At 37.5% G+C, this 19598-nt stretch overlaps 1 protein-coding gene across 2 annotated transcripts in view; it reads right to left on the bottom strand.

Annotated features, from left to right (window-relative positions):
• The window catches only part of LOC136759474 (disintegrin and metalloproteinase domain-containing protein 9), a 68003-nt gene that overhangs the window by 26318 nt on the left and 22087 nt on the right, over positions 1–19598 (bottom strand). For both annotated transcript variants that reach the window (XM_066714509.1, XM_066714510.1), the window contains exons 3-5: positions 13331–13389; positions 9922–10000; positions 1157–1233 (exon numbers count right to left, since the gene is read on the bottom strand). In XM_066714509.1, coding sequence (XP_066570606.1) covers positions 1157–1233; positions 9922–10000; positions 13331–13389 — 215 coding nt within the window. The remainder of the gene's footprint in view (positions 1–1156; positions 1234–9921; positions 10001–13330; positions 13390–19598) is intronic.

The raw sequence follows: 19598 nt of genomic DNA, 5'->3' as shown, positions 1-19598 counted from the left end.
CAGAGCACACAATGCATCGCAGTTTGTTGCGTATGGGGCTGCGTAGCCACAGACCAGTCAGGGTGCCCATGCTGATCCCTGTCCACTGCCGAAAGCGCCTACAATGGGCACGTGAGCATCAGAACTGGATCACGGAGTAATGGAGGAAGGTGGCCTGGTCTGATGAATCACGAGTTCAAGGTGTTGATTTGGCCTCCAAATTCCCCAGATCTCAATCCAATTGAGCATCTGTGGGATGTGCTGGCCAAACAAGTCCGATCCATGGAGGCCCCACCACGCAACTTACAGGACTTAAAGGATCTGCTGCTAACGTCTTGGTGCCAGATACCACAGCACACCTTCAGAGGTCTAGTGGAGTTCATGCCTCGACGGGTCAGGGCTGTTTTGGCAGAAAAAGGGGGACCTACACAATATTAGGCAGGTGGTCATAATGTTATGGCTGATCGGTGTATATATATGCTAATTGTATTAATAAAAAACACACTTTTCCTACAAAATTCAGGCATACACAATGCAATGGAAGAGAAAAAAGTCACTTTCACAATAGACTGATTGTTTGAAACAAAAGTTTCCATATCCTTCACAGTCCCAAAATTAAGGAGGAATAAGTATAATTCTTGTCTTTATTTGTGCTTTGAACTTTTAGGCAAGTAAATGCACCAAGTGTAAAGAAGTTCATAACTAAGAAAATAAGAGTTTACAAATGAGAGGAGGCCATTCTTCAACCACATCGCTGGGGAGTTTGTTCCAGATTGTGACAACTCTCTGTGTGAAGAAGTGTCTTTTGTGTCCCCGGGTGCGTGTTTCCCTGCTGATCTGGAAAAGCTCCTCTGGTTTGATGTGGCCGATGTTGGTTTTCAGTTGATGTAACGATGAATGTGTTAGTCAATAAAATATTTGCTGTCCAACTGTCTTTAACCAAGTGACAGCTAAGGAACAAGATAACTTGTTGTGTTTTTCTGAGTAGAATATCTGTGTGGGCTGACTTGAGCCAGTTAGAGGCCCAGCATAATTATATATTAAAAAACATTGGGCCTTTAGCCATCAGCCTTGAGTTTCCCGACAGAGAGAGAGTGCATAATCTTAACCTCTGTCTAATCTGCTTTAATTTTCTCTGCCTTGAGAATAGAATGTTTGCAGGCATCTATCCCCTTACCTTAGACCAGAGCAGATGCTGAGAGCCACTGTGGAGTCTGGGATATCTTCCACAAAACCCTGGTAATGGCAATGGTTCTGGAAAAAAGAGACAAAAAAGAAAAAGGATTAAAATGACACAACACAAGACTATTATTTTGTAACTGGGCTTGATCATTTCTGGTTGGTATTTTTTAGATTGCACATTTACCATGAATAAAAACAAATCAATAACCGTAAAGTGCTGCTCTTTCAAACCATCTTAATCCCACAACTCTTGTGTTGCAATGTTTAAAAACGTGGATTGTATATATACCTGGAAACATGATCTCATTGTCTCCTTATTGAGACAGACCTCAAGGTGAAAGGTTCTTTTAAATGAACAATAACTAATTTGAGTCCCCAGTCTTAAGAAATTACTGATTTAGGGTGACCCATAAAACCAATTGGATTGGGCCCCTCCAATACAAAGGTTGGTCACCCCTGTTCTATGTACTTGTACTCTTCCAACTCTTCCACTTTAAGACTACTTTATTTTCACTTGCTGAAAGCTCACAGCAGATAGATAGCATAGATAAAGACTGTTGCAGACTAACTATGCTCACAAACGAACATTTTAAAAAGGAAAATGTAACGAATAATAATAATAATAATAATAATAATAATAATAATAATAATAATAATAATAATAATTATTATTATTATTTTATTGGTAGATGCCCTTATCCTGGGTGACATAAGTGCAATATTATGTTGAATAAACAAAAGCAAGAAGACCCTTGAGGTGGACTGGATTGTATTTGTTTGTTTTTGTCCATTTGACAATTAAATCCAATCATGCCACTGTTCAGGTTAGAAGTTCCTCTGACTTGTGGTGCATATTGAAGAGCTTCAGAAAGGTGTTTTTATTTGCCAGAGATAACTCTATATATTTGTTGCTGTGATAGGTGAAGACTGTGTCAGGTTTGGTGGAGGGAGGGAGGGGGGAGTGCTGTCTGTAGTCTTATTTCTTTAGATTGCTTCAGGCTTTCAAACTCTGTCAAGGAGCCTTCGAAATAGACTCACAGAAAAAACACAAAAATGTTAAGTAATAAGAACAAGATATAAATAAAATGTAAAAGACCTACAGGTTAATATCTTCTGACCACTCCTCTCCTGCCTTGTCAGTTTTTTTCTGTCTGACTTTGCCACCTTCTCCAGTGCTGCCTCCCACATCCCAATGCATTATCTGACTTCTCGCTCTCTCTCCTCCTCCTCCACCTTCTGCGCTCTCCCTCAGTCATCCCTGCATGCGCCTCCACCTCTCCTTCCATCTTCATGTTCAGCCTCCTATCTGACTCCTAAGCCCTGATATGCTGTCAATGCTAGTATGCCCTTTGTTCCCATCCCTGTTCTGCACCCTTCCAGGCTCTTGTTCCCATGTTTCTCCATCCATTTCTCTAGCTACTCTCCTACTCTGATTGACAAGAAATGTTCTCCTTCCAGATGTGTAACCCTGTCTTGCCTCAGATCGTAGCACTCGTAGACGGACAACACAGGACACCGCAGAGATTCTAACGTGGCATTGGGAATTTAGGGGCATGGAATGCAAACCTAAAGGCATGCAACTGAATATTTTGTCACTCGCCTCACACTGATCCTTAACTGTTACCGTTATGAAATTCACCCCCAGTAAGATACTGGACTATGTAATCTAGGACTCGGTTCAGCCAGTCTCTACCTGGCCTCACTAGAGACACCAGTGTAGTGAAGCAAACAAAATACAGGAATACATGGCGAGGCCATACTCATAGGCAAAAAAACAATAAGCGAATTTACACTGCCATTTCTGATCTGGATCACATGCATCGGTAGCATTTGATCAGGATCAGAAATGGCAGTGTAAACGCTTGGCGATCGGATTCAGGGAAATGGTACAGATCCAGATCAAATACAATTGGTAGCATTTGATCCTGGCAGTGTAAACGCTCGACCGGCTCAAGCTCCGGCATGCACTGCGACGTTGTGTGTATTAGAGATGGGGGCAGACAAACAGCCTTCACATCAGAGGAGCAGATAGGAGAACACTGCCCTACTGCCCGTATTATAAATAAATATTGTTAAAACTAACACTAAATGGCTTATTATTTTATGTTAGCAAAAATATATAATTGTATTTTTATTTTCAATGCTTCGGTTATGTTAAATATTGAAGTGCGCTGGTTTTCCTTGTTATAATAATTCGTAACAAGATAAAGACAGTTTTCGATACAGCCCTGCATTCTAAAAGACTAATTTAATATACATATAATTAATTTTGGTCTGATGTGCTAATGTATAATGTAATAAAGGAATAATGTAATATATTCATATAATGAAGTTTGGACTTGCGTGCTAGTGGTGGCTGAAAGTTGATCGTGATCAAATGGCAGTGCAAACGCAATACCACTGATCGTGATCAAATGTTCCGTTGCATTTGATCTGGATCAGAAATGGCAGTGAAAATGCACCTACTGTCTCCACTGTCATTTTCCTGCTGGGTTGTACTGAATGAATGGGTGCTTGCCAAGAGCTTTTCTCTATAAACACAAAGATGTCCTTCAAGCATTTCAAAGAAGGCAAAATCTATTGAGTGGCAGACTGATAACTCGAGTGATGGATCAATGATGTCCTTAGAGCAAGTGATATGTCATTTAGTAAATCGATAAGGTAAAAGGGAAAAAGAAGGTCGGACAGTTTTGGTTATTTGAAAATCTGTTCCTTCTGTACTATAAATGTACATATTTTAGTTACACTGTGTTGGAGACCACATGGAAAGATTTTGAAAACAATGTTTGTGTCTTACACACAGGAAAATTAATTGCATGATTTATTCTTTTTTTTAATTATAATTCTCTGATAAAGACCTAAGGACACATCTGTGAACATCCACGTATAATGAAAATCAAATTCACTTCCTGAATGGTTCCCAAAGGATGTTGAAAGACTTCCTGTTGCGAATGTTTCCATATTCTCCACTTTAAGTTGAGTGCAGAAAAAAAAAAAAAAAGTCTTGTCTTGGCTTTGCAGTCTAATGACTTGAACACAGTAGCCCACTGCTTTCAAAGATTTAATGGCATAATAAATATTGGATTTCTTTTTAAACGGTTTGCCTGCATTGTTTGTTTAAGTAGCATGTAGTTTGTACCACCAAATTGTCCAGATTTGTTAGGTACTTTTTGTGTGTGTGGCAGATTTACTTCATCTTTTGTTTAAGCTAAAAAGCTTGAGAACAAAACACCATGTTAATCCAGTAGTCTAAGTCTGGAGGCCACAAGCACAATAACAGAAACATTAGTAAATAATTTTGTCAATCTACATGCAAGGGAGTTACCTTTAAATAAAAGTACAGTAGACTCATGAGTGTTTTCCTGGACTGAAGGAAATTCACACTGATTTTAAATCACAGAAATACTCATATTGACAAAACAATACCACCATTCCTAGATTTTTAAATTTGTTTATCACAATGGTCAAATTTTAGATATTGTTTTGAAAGGGCCTACTGTCACTAGCTGGTGCACAGCTGGCCAAACACTGCTACTTAGTGATGGCCCCTTGTGAATGACAAGTCAAAACAGGTTGGTTAGTAACCGGGGTTTCACACTAAGGTGGTTATTAACAAAGAAGGAAACAAATTTAAAGAATGAAAGAAAAAATATATATTGTGACAGTGTGAGAGAAGTGGTATAGGAGGCAAGGTACTTCAGGACCACATGGTTTCCCCATTCACAAGGCGTGATTGCAAAAATGCCATGCAAGCTGAAGGCATGACAAAATTTAAATCCCATGGCACACTGCCCTTCTCCACTGTAGGTAAGAAAAGGAGAAGTGTCGGGGAATGAGGAGATACAGGTAGCAGCACACTACTTTGAAGAAAAAGATGCTTGGCCAAGAAAGTCAATTGGCCAAACAACAATATTAAGGAATGCACAGTGTGAGAAGAAATCCCTCTAGAAAAAGAAAATACACCAGAATTTTGCTCACGTCTTTTGGAAAGGCAACCTTTGACATTAAGATTACTTCCCCAGCCAAAAAAGGGCATACATCATGTTGCTGGTTCTAATTAGCAGCTCCTGCCCACAATGAGAAGTATTCTTCAGGGGGCTGGAAGAAATTAAACTGGTTGCATGCGTCTCATGCATGCACTCTCCCCTCATAACAGAGAAACAGCAGGTGCACTCACTTCCTTGTATTACATTTGTGTTGATCTTTCTGAAACTATAAATCATACACATACAACCTATTGACAAGAAAATAACAGTTGCCTTGAACTCCTGTTAAAAGCAGCATCAGCAGTTCAGCCACAAAACAGCCCGGAGAAAGAATAAAGAGAGCACTGTAGTTATGACACACTCTTAATATCCTCTCAGTCTGGAAGTCAAACAGTTCCTTGGTGTCTATCTCCAAAATAAAAGTCTGCACTTAAAATCATACTCTTGAATGATTTTTGGTTATTCCCCCCCCCGATCCAACTACTGACATTTATATAAGCAGACTTTATATGATCAAAAAAAAAAAAAAAGAAGAGCACAGTCCTGCTTTTGTTACCATGATTATATAATGTCCCCTTAACTCGGCCCTTGACAAAAGAGTCTGTCCTTTGTGGCATCACAAATGTCACACATTGTTGATTTTTAAACGTCCAAGGAGAGCAATTATTCCTGAAGCTTGTACAGTCCCTTTGGAGATTGTCAGAACAGATATAAGTTCAAAAATTAGTTAGGCCAGAACTCTTCTGAAGTCAAGACAACATTACTTCTAAAATCTATGTTTGTGTAAGGTTGGAGCAGCATGATAACCAGACTAGCACATGTTCTACTGGATTAACACTGACATGATAAGTGCACAAAGCCTGGTACAGAAAGGCTCAAAGGGGTTAAACCACAGGATTGATTCTGCATTGATCATTCTGCTCTCCAGTTATAAGCTCTCTTTTATGAGATGTCCTGGAAGGAACATGTTTACAATGACGAAACAAGAAACGTTAGTCTCTGTTAGTCTTGGCTGGACTCTATTAAAGTTCAAAGGGTACAAACAAATAAAATAAATATGCTGAATTGCTTCTTCCCTTCTATGGTTTTGCACTCATTTCCCAAAATGTTTCCAAAAAAGAGGATGTGAAAGTATCATATTCTTTCCCCTTTCCCTCCCTTCCCTTCTGAGAAAGTGTAGTGTAGAACCCCCACTTGGGTTCAATCTCAGTTCAACATCAACATTCAGCTAGACAGTGTTGCATTATATTTTGTAATAAAGGATGATGATTCAATTCTTAATTTGAAAATTGAATAGAATCATTTTATTATTCTATGGAGGCATTCACATTCCTGCAATATTTTTACTTCTCCTTTACAGCTTATTGTATTATGCTCCTAAAATAAACACATCTGCAGCACTATCTCAAGCAACAGATAATCTGCAGCTGCATTTTCCTGTTTTTTCTCCTCCTGATCCATTCAGTTTTATGATAATATAGAAACCTCCAACATTTATGCACATGTGTACAAAACATTCCTATATTAATTTATGTTCTTATCTAATCAATAGTACAGATATCATATAAATTCATAACAAAAACCATGTTACCTTAACCAGTATCAGTGAGAGATGGTTTGAACAAGTGGCAGTTCTCTCTGCAGTTTTACAGTATGTAAATTAATTCTGTTCCCAAGATTTGTATTGTAATGATTATTATTACAATTATTATTGTCAAAGCATATTATACAATGGATAGATGTGATAATTACACTTTTCAAGAAAGCATGGCTCTCAGCAAAGAAGATAACACACTTTTGTATTATAATTACAACCTGTCTACAAATAACCATTTAAAGTGTTTCCAGATCTGCAGGGACACACAGACCCGGGGACATGAATGGAAATTGGGCTTCAAGGCATTCAAGACAGAAAACAGGAGACACTTCTTCACACAGAGAGTTGTCACAATCTGGAACAAACTCCCCAGCGATGTGATTGAAGCTGAATATTTGGGAACATTCAAAAATAGACTGAACATGATCCTTGGATCACTTATTTATTAATGGACACCAAATGAGCACAATGGGTCGAATGGCTTCCTCTTGTCTGTAAACTTATATGAAAAATATGCTTCCATATTTATTCACAGCATTATATTGAAAAAACAATCTATGTGTGTCATATCACACATCAGTTTGCAGAATTCTGCAATTTGTATCAACTGGTAATTAACACATTGGTTTTCAAATTCCAATTTCCAATCTACTTAAGTACAATAAAGGGAAATATGCTATGTATGCTAAGTACTATGCTTCTTCAAATCAACACTGATCTGTGAATGAAAATAAGGTAAAACCATTATAGACTTTGCCCTACTTGTTGGGTAGGTCACAGAATGATCACTGTAAAAAATGCAGATCTTCCATCTAAATAAAATAAAATAATTCCGGGTTGACAGATCCATAAAGGACAATCAATTAACTGCCAAGATAAAACGGTCTCAGTCAGTCACACCTAGTGGGAATAGAAAGAGAAACTTTAGTGATCACTAGCTCTATTTTATAGCCATCTTGCACAAGATTATGATGAACGATGCCAGTGGGCAGCACATAAAATGCTGCATCCCAGATCTCTTTTGCTCTTCTCTCTTTGAAAAGTGAGTTTCAACCAATTTTGCATGCCAGCTGGTTACCAGAGCTTTTATGACACTTAAGGTTTCCAGATGATTGTTGGAGAAGGGAATATGTATGAAACAGCTATGATAACACCTGGTAAAGATTACAGCATCAGAAAACCACAACAGTCAAACAAACCTAAACTGGAAAGCAAAAAATAACTAAATACAAATTTTGGCAGGGAAATAGCTTGGAAACTATGATCATAGAAAGTTTACAAACAAGAGGAGGACATTCGACCCACCCAAGCTTCAGTTGCAATTACATTGACTTAATTGTTCTTACAGTTTGTACAATGCATTATACAAACAATTCTTAAGGACTTTTCTTGTCATGATCAGAAACAGAGACAAGTTTGATTATGCCAGAAGATCAACTGGCAAGAGATGAGAATAGAAAGGGTTTGCTAGTGTCTCCCTGGAAGCAGCTGTAGTAGTAGACGTACCAGCACCAGTGAGGTTCAGACAGGTAGGAGGTGGTCTTACAAGTGATTACTGTTAAGTGGGACTAAAAAGCTCAGTTGCAATAATATTTATTTACCTAATTGTTCTTACAGTTTGTACAATACAGTATGCACACCATCTTTAAGGATTTTTTTTTTATAATCAGAAACAGAGACTTATGATTATGATTGACTAGCAAGAGATTAATATATAAGAAAGGGTCCCACTCCAGCAGTGTTAGATGCCTACCCTTAGCAAACCCCAAGTGAATATGTTTTAACAGTAACTGGTATCAGAAATACCAGCCATTTGTAACAATCATAATGTGTTTTCCAAATGTGCCTCCCTTAAAACATTTAGCTGCATGACGCCCCTGCTGACACTACATTTAACTTGAGCTGTGTGTGTGTGTCACTCACTGGTATAAGGCAAAAGAAGAAAGAATGTAAAAATACATTATCATAGCAGTTCAGCAGCACAGTGTGATGGCTATTTTATTTCCAGTTTCTCAGATTTGAACAGAATCTGAAACAAGACACGACTTCAGGAAATCACAGAGTCTTTTCATGCAAGTTTCAGTCATTCCAAACGTCATGGCTTAAGAGTGACAATTTAAATCAGTAAGGCTGAATTTTAACCTAGACCAGTCTTTATGATTTTTGTCCAGGTGGACTTACTATATTCCTAGGGGCAACAGACATGCTTTGAACAGTGCCTAATTTCAAATCTATATTTGAAAACATGGAATAAAAAGAAAATTATGGCAAATATATAGGAGAGTTTTGGCTTCGTTTTACATAGACATTTTAATTCCTTCACTTTTTAATTTTAATTGCCAAACACCTTGTTGCTTGGATTGCAACAGAACTACAGCAAGACTACTTGGACAAAACTGGTTAGGGGTTTGTCTATGTAAACACCATTGTTGTAATTCAGCCTAACCCATTTTAATTTATCATTTCCAGCATGGCAGAAACTCACATGTTATCACAGTCATAGATGTGAGGAAAGACTATACTTTATCAATCAAAAATTAATGACTCAGAACATGTTCTGGGTTCAGGCTGCTCTAATTGCAGAGTAAGTCTGCAGGAATCAGTTACTGTACTAGAACCTCAGCTCGAATCCTTAACTCTGTATAAACAACAGGGAGACAGAAGCTGGTTTTTGTTGAAAACTGAAACCAAAAAAGGTCTCTTCCTGGATAACTAAACCCCTCAGGGGAAGAGAATGCCTTGGAAGTATGGTTCTGTGCCGTTTCCTTCCCAACAGCGAGTGATGTACTCTTGATGAATCTCTGGAGCCTCTCCTCCAGACCTTTCCCTGCCTCCTCCCACTTCCCACACAGACGCTGCTGGGAACTGTGGAGATACTTTCCACGCCTAGCATTCCACAGGGCATTAGCTCACTGCCCCACTCCATACTGTAATAACCTGACAATCTGAGATGATGCTCTTCATCTAGAGATATGCAGTACAGTGAGATTGTGTTCATTGGTAAGTTATGTTAAAATGAACATAATGTCTATACTGAGCCAATAATTTGTTCAATTAGATGGATAAAAGCTCTTTAGGAATGAAAATGTGAAGACACAGAGGGGCCCTCCAAGACCAGAGTTGTGAGCCCCATTATCAGAAGACACCAGGACTGGGTATCATAACACTAGACCTTACCTTCACTTCTGGTTTCTGGGTAATCAGAGCCCCTTCCTCAGAGTACGTAAACACTGTGAAGTCTTCAGGGAGGAGTAGCCTATGAGAGAACAGCAGAAGCAACACACAGGATTACTCCCGCTGTCGGGGTTGATACAAACACACCAATTCAGTTTAATTAGATGTTTTGGGCTCTACGTTGACCTTCCCTGTTGTACGCATTCACCCACCCAACACAGTGCCCTCTAATTGCAACCTAGCTGCAAAGCCATCTCAGTCAGCTGCCAAAACAGAGCACTTACTTACAGAGCATCTGTCGATCCCAACTTTGAAAGAAGTGTTGAATGCAATATATTAGGGTGATGTAGCACTTTGATGTGAAGAACACCAGCAATTTGTTTTGTCAATTATAATAATAATAATAATAATAATAATAATAATAATAATAATAATAATAATAATAATAATAATATAGAACAATAATATAGAATTTAGGTCACTGATTCCTCTATCACAGGTGACAGGCATCTCTTTCTTGTAGTTTCTAATTAAAACCAAAACGTCTGACTTGAAATCAACATTGTCCCATGATCTCATAATCGTATATACATCAAAAACGCAGTGTAATCTGAGCATACCATAGCAGTTGCTCTTTGAAAGTGGGAGTGAGAGACTGGTAAGGGGAAAAATATACTTATGGGCCTTTAAGTTTTTATTAGGTCTACTTTGTAAAACCCTGTCTCAGCAATTTCCATTTTCCAGATACAGGACAGTTTGTATTCAAAAAATGTAAATGCCTGCTGATAACAAGTTTATATAAAACAGGTGATCTCATTAAAAATTTGGCAAGAAAAGAAATCAACTGAAAACCCCAGAGAAGACTACTGGCTTTTTTTTGGAAACAAACACTTTAATAGCCCTATTCTCCCTTCCGACAGATTGCCTGCTTTCACAATGATCACAGCATTAATAAAAAATTGAAGGTTAATATGGAAATCAATGCGCAGAGTGGGTGTCAAGAAGAAGCATCCCGCTGACAAGACTGCCTGCAATCAGCATATCATCGCCTTCCCAGCACAATGCCACAACTACAATTATTAGCAGATTCAGAACATGTGTTATTAGGTTATGTGCGTGTGAAAGCTGTACAATCTTTTTTGATTACAGGGTAAAATATGTCCCCCCCGCCCCTCACTCCTCCCCACACGTAGACACTTACAATTCCAAAGCTAAGCATAAGACAAGAAACAGGACTGCGTGAATTACTGCAGACTACACTGCAGCTGACAACTGTAACTACACATATCTGTTAACTAAAAATGAAAGCCAGAATAGAGAATAAAATGTCAATATGTGAATTAAAATAAATGGAAATGGCACATTAAGTTTCTTAAATTAAGTGATTTAAGATTTAATTTTTATCTTAATTCGTAATTAGCCCAACAACAGGCACATTCATACATACAGTGAGGGAAAAAAGTATTTGATCCTCTGCTGATTTTGTACGTTTGCCCACTGACAAAGAAATGATCAGTCTATAATTTTAATGGTAGGTGTATTTTAACAGAATAACAACAAAAAAATCCAGAAAAACGCATTTCAAAAAAGTTATAAATTGATTTGCATGTTAATGAGGGAAATAAGTATTTGATCCCCTATCAATCAGCAAGATTTCTGGCTCCCAGGTGTCTTTTATACAGGTAACGAGCTGAGATTAGGAGCACTCTCTTAAAGGGAGTGCTCCTAATCTCAGCTCGTTACCTGTATAAAAGACACCTGTCCACAGAAGCAATCAATCAATCAGATTCCAAACTCTCCACCATGGCCAAGACCAAAGAGCTGTCCAAGGATGTCAGGGACAAGATTGTAGACCTACACAAGGCTGGAATGGGCTACAAGACCATCGTCAAGCAGCTTGGTGAGAAGGTGACAACAGTTGGTGTGATTATTCACAAATGGAAGAAACACAAAATAACTGTCAGTCTCCCTCGGTCTGGGGCTCCATGCAAGATCTCACCTCGTGGAGTTTCAACGATCATGAGAATGGTGAGGAATCAGCCCAGAACTACATGGGAGGATCTTGTTAATGATCTCAAGGCAGCTGGGACCATACTCACCAAGAAAACAATCGGTAACACACTACGCCATGAAGGACTGAAATCCTGCAGCACCCGCAAAGTCCCCCTGCTCAAGAAAGCACATGTACAGGCCTGTCTGAAGTTTGCCAATGAACATCTGAATGATTCAGAGGAGAACTGGGTGAAAGTGTTGTGGTCAGATGAGACCAAAATCGAGCTCTTTGGCATCAACTCAACTCGCCGTGTTTGGAGGAGGAGGAATGACCCCAAGAACACCATCCACACCGTCAAACATGGAGGTGGAAACATTATGCTTTGGGGGTGTTTTTCTGCTAAGGGGACAGGACAACTGCACCGCATCAAAGGGACGATGGACATGGCCATGTACCATCAAATCTTGGGTGAGAATCTCCTTCCCTCAGCCAGGGCATTGAAAATGGGTCGTGGATGGGTATTCCAGCATGACAATGACCCAAAACACACAGCCAAGGCAACAAAGGAGTGGCTCAAGAAGAAGCACATTAAGGTCCTGGAGTGGCCTAGCCAGTCTCCAGACCTTAATCCCATAGAAAATCTGTGGAGGGAGCTGAAGGTTTTAGTTGCCAAACGTCAGCCTCGATGACCTTAATGACTTGGAGAGGATCTGCAAAGAGGAGTGGGACAAAATCCCTCCTGACATGTGTGCAAACGTCTGACCTCTGTGATTGCCAACAAGGGTTTTGCCACCAAGTACTAAGTCGAAGGGGTCAAATACTGATTTCCCTCATTAACATGCAAATCAATTTATAACTTTTTTGAAATGCGTTTTTCTGGATTTGTTTGTTGTTATTCTGTCTCTCACTGTTAATATACACCTACCATTAAAATTATAGACTGATCATTTCTTTGTCAGTGGGCAAACGTACAAAATAAGCAGGGGATCAAATACTTTTTTCCCTCACTGTAGGCACAAGACATGTACATGAACATGCAAATCTTGATATTTTTCCGAGATAGCACGTTGCAAAACCAAAATGTATTTATACTGGTGACTTTATCAGAATTCCATTTGGATTATATACTTTTAATCATGTAAACACAGAACATGCAACACTGAAAGAAAATGTGTTTCTAAACTAAACTCATTCATACATTTCAATTCAGCCCTTTCTACCTTTAAAATAAATGACTTCATCTATATAACAAAAAGTGATTATTATTGGAAATAATATTTGTCTTCTTTGCACTGGGTTATGCCCGTTAACATACCTGATATTTTCATCACAGTGAAACTCATACACATACATTGTAACAAAAGTACGCTGTCTTAACAGAAAAGGGTTGAGATTTACAGTCTAGACAGGGTCACTTACTCATTCTTCTCCAGAACGACAACATGATCCTTCCCTTCAGCATGGATGAGGTACGATACCTGAAAACACGACAGATAAATATTTGATCAGCCCATTACATAACAATCTCACAGGTCATCCATCAGTTTGTCAATGGCCCTTACTGGACTTAAATCTGGTTAAATCACATATGCTACAGCAGTGATGGGAAGCACAGAAACACTGAGATGTTGATAATTGTGAGGAAAAACAGAGGTCACTCTTGGTGTTGCCTACCCCACCCCCCATTAATGCATATTAACATAACGTTTCATACATAACGTTTGAAAAAAGCAGCAGCTCTCGTGGATGCTTTGTAAAAAGGCAAAATTGGTTTTATCAAAGACATTCTCGTAGACACCGTAAAGTAAATCTTAATTTGAATTTGTGGACTCTTGGGTAGTCAGCTTAAAAAAATATTAAAACAGTCCATTTCTTATTTTTAGAAGAAAAATTAAACAGTGGATTTAGGCACTGAAAAAAATGATCCGCACCTGCCTGCAATTTTTTTTTAATAAAACAAAGGAACATAAAAAAAACATTTTCATCACTGTTGCTCTGGTCTGTACTGGGGAACTGATGCAGTGAACACTAGGGCTGGGCATTGACACTGATCTCCCGATTCAATTCAATTTCGATTCAAAAGGTCCCGATTTGATCTATTTGATTTCGATTCAATTTTGATTTAATTTGGGAATAGTGATAATTACAATACCAATATTGCTTATGAGAGAGATTATCTGAGAATTAATGCTATGTACTGCACAGGGAACCCTCTAACTTATATAACATGGTAGATTTCTAAAGATTAATAATGTTAAACATTGAAGACGAGGCTCAAAACATTACATTGAATTGCTTTTTATTTAACAAATATAAATAACTAAAATAAATTGCTTTTGTTTTTACGTTAAATTTACCTGATGTATCACTCAAAAGCTAAATTTTCTATTTCACAGTCTGAATAAAATCAGTTAAGTAAGTATACCTCAACTTTAAAAATAGTGCAAGACTAAGTTTATAGTGTGTGTGAAACAGCCACATGTATTGAAGAGCTCGGTGGAGGTGAATCATGTATTGTCGGGGTGCTTGTAGATCGGCTTTAGCAATGGCGAAAGAAAGCAGGGGGGCGCAGCATGTGCGCTTTAAAGTTTCTTATTGTTGTTGTTTTAAAAAAAAAAAAAATCATTCACCTATCTATGATTGGCCAGGTGGCACCATTTTGTCATTCACTGAGAAAATGCATAGATTTATAAGATCAATCTCGGGAGTTTAAGAATCGATATCAGATCGTCCAAACCAGAGTCCCAATTAATCGGAAAATCAATGTTTTTACTCAGCCCTAATGAACACTACCAACCAGAGAGAGTGGCACAATACATACATACATGCAAAAATAAATAAATAAATAAATAAATCGCCAAATCAAAGTCTTAAATATTGCTTTAACTCAACAATAAAATATATCCCCTTCTCCCTTTACTCATTTCAGCCTTGTTTTTCAGGAGTAGGAACAAAAGACTGAGGAAGACCAATTAACTGATACCTATGAATATGTGCAATAAGATACTGCAAGAAAGGGCACATTCTCTCCTTTCTCATATCCTGTAAGATGCCCCATTTCTCTCATGCATTCATGCGTGCCACAAAGAGCTATTGATATTGATGTAAGAGAGAGCCAGGGGGAGTGGGAATGGGTCCAGCAGGCCAGTCCAGACAGGTAAGCCAGTGGGACTGGGCTGTAGCCAAGAGAACAGCTGTTACAACCAATGCATTGCCCTGGCACAAGCCTTCCTGAGGATACAAGCCCAGCTTTCAGGGTCACCACAACCAGCCTGTGCCCTACCACTCTGTCCATTCACATGCCTTCCAAAAAAAACAAAATTGGCCCACACCTTTGGGAAGTATGATCTCACACAAACAACAGTGTTAGTTATCCCAGGATGAGATCTCTTGAAGAAAATTACATGATTTGTTCCGTTTCCACTGGCCATGTTTAGGTCCACCTCCGCCTTTGCCCGAACTAGTTTCAGTAGGCACTGTTTCGTACATCGTACCGGCTGAGTCCCAAACTGACCTATGGCACATACTGTTATGTATAGATCTGTACCTCCTATAGTGTAATTATAGTGGACATTTTTGTTACCTGCATGTATTACTTTGCACTTGTCCACATTGAATTACATTTACCAGGTGTCGGCCCACAACTGAATATTATCTAAGTCCCTTTGAATAGCCTGTGCTGCCGAGACTGTATCTGCTGAGCCACCTATTTTAGTATAATCTGCAAATTTGACAAGTTTGCTAATTATCCCAGAGTCCAGATCATTAATATAGATTAGAAAAAGCAAAGGTCATAATACTGATCCCTGTGAAACTCCACTAACAACCTCACTCCAGTTACAATCAACTCCTCTAATCGACACCCTTTGTTTCCTATACATCAACCAGTTCATAATCCATCTACTTACATTACCCTGAATGCCTAAAGCTTCCAATTTGATAATCAGTCTTTGGTGTGGAACCTTATCAAAAGCTTTTTGAAAATCTAATTATATAATATATGCTTTCACGTAATCTACAGCTGCAATTGCATGTTCAAAAAACTCTAATACATTAGTAACACACGATCTGCCTCGTCTAAACCCATATTGACCAAAAATATGGTTTTCATTAAGATGCTCCTAGCTCCTCTATTTTATATCAAATCTTTTTTTCCAAACTTTTACAAGTAATACAGGTGAGATGATTTGTCTGTAATTTCCTGGCTCAGTTTTGTCCCCTTTCTTGTGGATATATAACAGATCAAAATACATCACCACATCATAAAATTAGCTATTAAAACAACCACTTCCTGATCCATTAACTATGGTGTCAGGACAAGGTATTTTTAAAGGAATCCCATACAAAGTAAAAGTTGATGCTACACACTATGTTATAGATGTATGGTTAATTTATTTGGCAACATCGATTAAGCTTATGTAGGTTATCTACGGTGGCCTTGAAGTGCAAAACACAACAATAAAAAAGAAAACAAATTAACAAAAATAAAAAACAAGTTAACAAAAAGAAACAACAAATCAACAAAAGGAAAAAACAAATTAACAAAATGAAAAAAACAAATTAACAAAAACAAAAACAACAAAAAGAAAAAACACAACGACATTAAGAGAAAACATTAACTCTAAACCGGAAAGGGAGGTTACATAAGCAATGCTGTAGAATGCTTCTGATTGGAGGAACAACATGTCAATCATTGTGGAGCAGAACTGCTTGGACAGGAGCACTTGGAAGCTCATGGTGAGTAATATTTATCTTCTTTAACGATGTGAATAATGTGTAATATTTGTATTTTGTCAAATTCTATTCACTAATGCAGATAATGTAATTATTAGAGGATAGGCTGAGGCGAATTGAAATAAATTAACACAAACAAAACAGTTTACAATGTGAAATTATGGACAGAAGCAAATTAAAACGAATCAATTTGTTCTGGTCCACTCTAACGAACTGTACATTATATTAGTGTAGCGATCCTGAGGCCTTGCTAAGGCCGGGGTCTGTAGTGACGGGGTGAGGGCGCTGCTGGCAAACCAGGGTTTGATTCTCGCTGAGGCCGGAGCCCCTGAGTATATTGTATTATTTTCAATTAATGATAATTGAAGACGTGTGAGATGTGAATATTGTTTTTCCATATTAAATTGTATTGTCCGTTGTGGTGAATCCTATTGAAATTAATTCTGCAGTCACTGTGGCAAATCAATCCAATTGTACACGGAAAAAGCAGAACCCTTATGGATGATATTAATAACAATTACTTTTGTAGTAATATATGTGTTTTAAAAACTCTTACTGTATTGATGGATGGCATGAATATATCGCCTATATGTAAATGTAAAAACTGTATTGCACAAGAGACTTCAGTGACTGCCGTGTTAAATGAATTTTTCACCTTGAATTTGTACTTAATCATAGGAATACCATAGTTTTATTACATATTTTTAACGTAATATGTAATTTCTTAATTTGGGAGATTTCCCATCTGATTAATTTAATTACAGATTTCCTCATATCATAGTTTGATATGTTTATGCAATACCTATATAGTTTACAGTAGTAAATAAAACCCCAACTTTTAAACAATTTTTGGACTACAGAAGAGTTTTTTGCTAAATTCCTAATTCCACAACAAGAAAAGTAATTATGTCCATTACCATTTAAAAATATGCTGTGTGATATCTAAGGGGTTACACATTTGTAATGTGACACTTGGAAGTATTTTGAAAAGTATGTACTGTAAAAGGTTTTAATGATTATGAAATGTCTTTCATTTCTGAATTACAGAACAATGAAGTCCTTCATCCCTGGACAATGTCCTGATGTTTACAACAGCGCTCAGATCACTACCACCATCAGGAATTCAGCCACAGCCTTCCATATGAGTTGAGTTCCCAAAGTCCAACACCTGTGGATATATTATTAGACTGCCTTTAACAGATACCTACATTTCATTTAAGACTAACATGCATTTCAGAAAACAGAATTCCCGAGGATTCGGGTGCATGTAGATCACTGATCCTGACCTCTGGTCCTAAAGAGCAACAGGCTTCATATGCAAATTGGTTTAAGTATGTCCAATGTGTTTTGTTCCACTGAAATGCACTGTTGTAAAACATTTTATTGCAAGTCATAGATTTCAAAAAGCAAGTAGATTTCATGTACAAAATGCTTTCCTTATTAATGATTTCATCTGATTGTAAGCAGAATGTATTTCATTGTTTCTAGATTAATTTATGTGATTCCATATTACCATTATTAAGCATCTTGTCTGTAGTCCTTTGAATACCTACACAAATCATGTTCATAAAACTTTGTTGTTTTATTCAGACATTGACACGAATGACAGAAATGTGACTGTCATGTGTGTTTTGTGCCAAAATAAAGTGTACACAACAAGGTTGAAGTGTAATCATTTATTTGAAACTTGATGAAAATACTGTGTTAGTAAATTGGTGTCAAGACACTGAGCAGGATGGGTCAGAGCGTGAGGGACTTCCTTCTTGGTGGGGTGATTGGTGAGTTTCAGCAGCACTGGATGAGCCACAGGTTTGAACAGAACAGAATCTGTTCATCACAAAACACAATCCATAGTATCTGAAACAAAAGATCAGAAATAATGAAGCCAAACAGGCTGACTTCTACATGGTTCTGTATACAAAGATTTGAATTGTTCTACTGTTAATTTTATCTGTACATTTTGTTAAACATAGACTTAAACTTAGAAACATGTTAACAATACTTATTAAATGATTAATGTGTAATATTTGATAAATGTTAATTTCAAAACAGTATTAATAGTATGGTAGAGTGGAACTATAAGAAGGTAAAAAGATAAACACTGTTGCAATGTATACTTCTGGTGTGCAATACCATAGTATATCAAGCAAGAGATGCTATCCTTAGTAGTTTTGCTACTGCATACTCACAAATACAGGCATATACAATATTTTATTTCAATACGGTTTACTTTGAACATTTAATTTAGCATTCCTAGACATGTTCCTTTCTCTTTAAAGCCAATAATCCCACATTTAAAATTAAATGGTGTCTGCTTACCATAATGGTTGCATTTAATGATCAAAACACTCAAATCATAAACATAATTAACGTTTCTTCTGAAGCACTAATCGCCTGGTTGCACATTTCATGATCTAAGTTGGTATCTTCCCTTTACAGAAAACAATTACTTAAGGTCTTTAAAAAAATTATTTAAAATGTGATCACCCGATCCCACCTGGACATAAAACATAATATGATCGCACGTCTGAAAGTGTAATTGCAGTGCATGACAACATTTGGCAGCAGTTTGGAGTAGATACAATAACTACTTATCTGAGCCAATTAACAGCTGATGTTTTTTTATTATTATTATTTTAATTGACCACATTACAGATATTATTAAGTTCTGTCACAAACATGTCAAAGTTGCAGTTTACATTTGAGTATTTTATTAAAACTAGCTTATTTACCAATTGCCTTTGCATCTTGTTAGAAAATTCACCATAATAGATGCAGCCTTGGAAAAATGCAGCCAAAAAGCAAAACATATCCGTGTTAATTTATTTCAATTCACCTCAGCCTACCCTCTAATAATTACATTATCTGCATTAGTGAACAAAATGACAAAATACAAATATTACACATTATTCACATCGTCAAAGAAAATAAATATTACTCACCATGAGTCCCA

The sequence above is a fragment of the Amia ocellicauda genome, chromosome 9 (assembly GCF_036373705.1).
Source record: "Amia ocellicauda isolate fAmiCal2 chromosome 9, fAmiCal2.hap1, whole genome shotgun sequence".
Taxonomy (NCBI): Eukaryota; Metazoa; Chordata; class Actinopteri; order Amiiformes; family Amiidae; genus Amia; species Amia ocellicauda.
The sequence above is the reverse complement of the archived record's forward strand: the minus strand, read 5'-3'. Positions and strand labels throughout refer to the sequence as shown.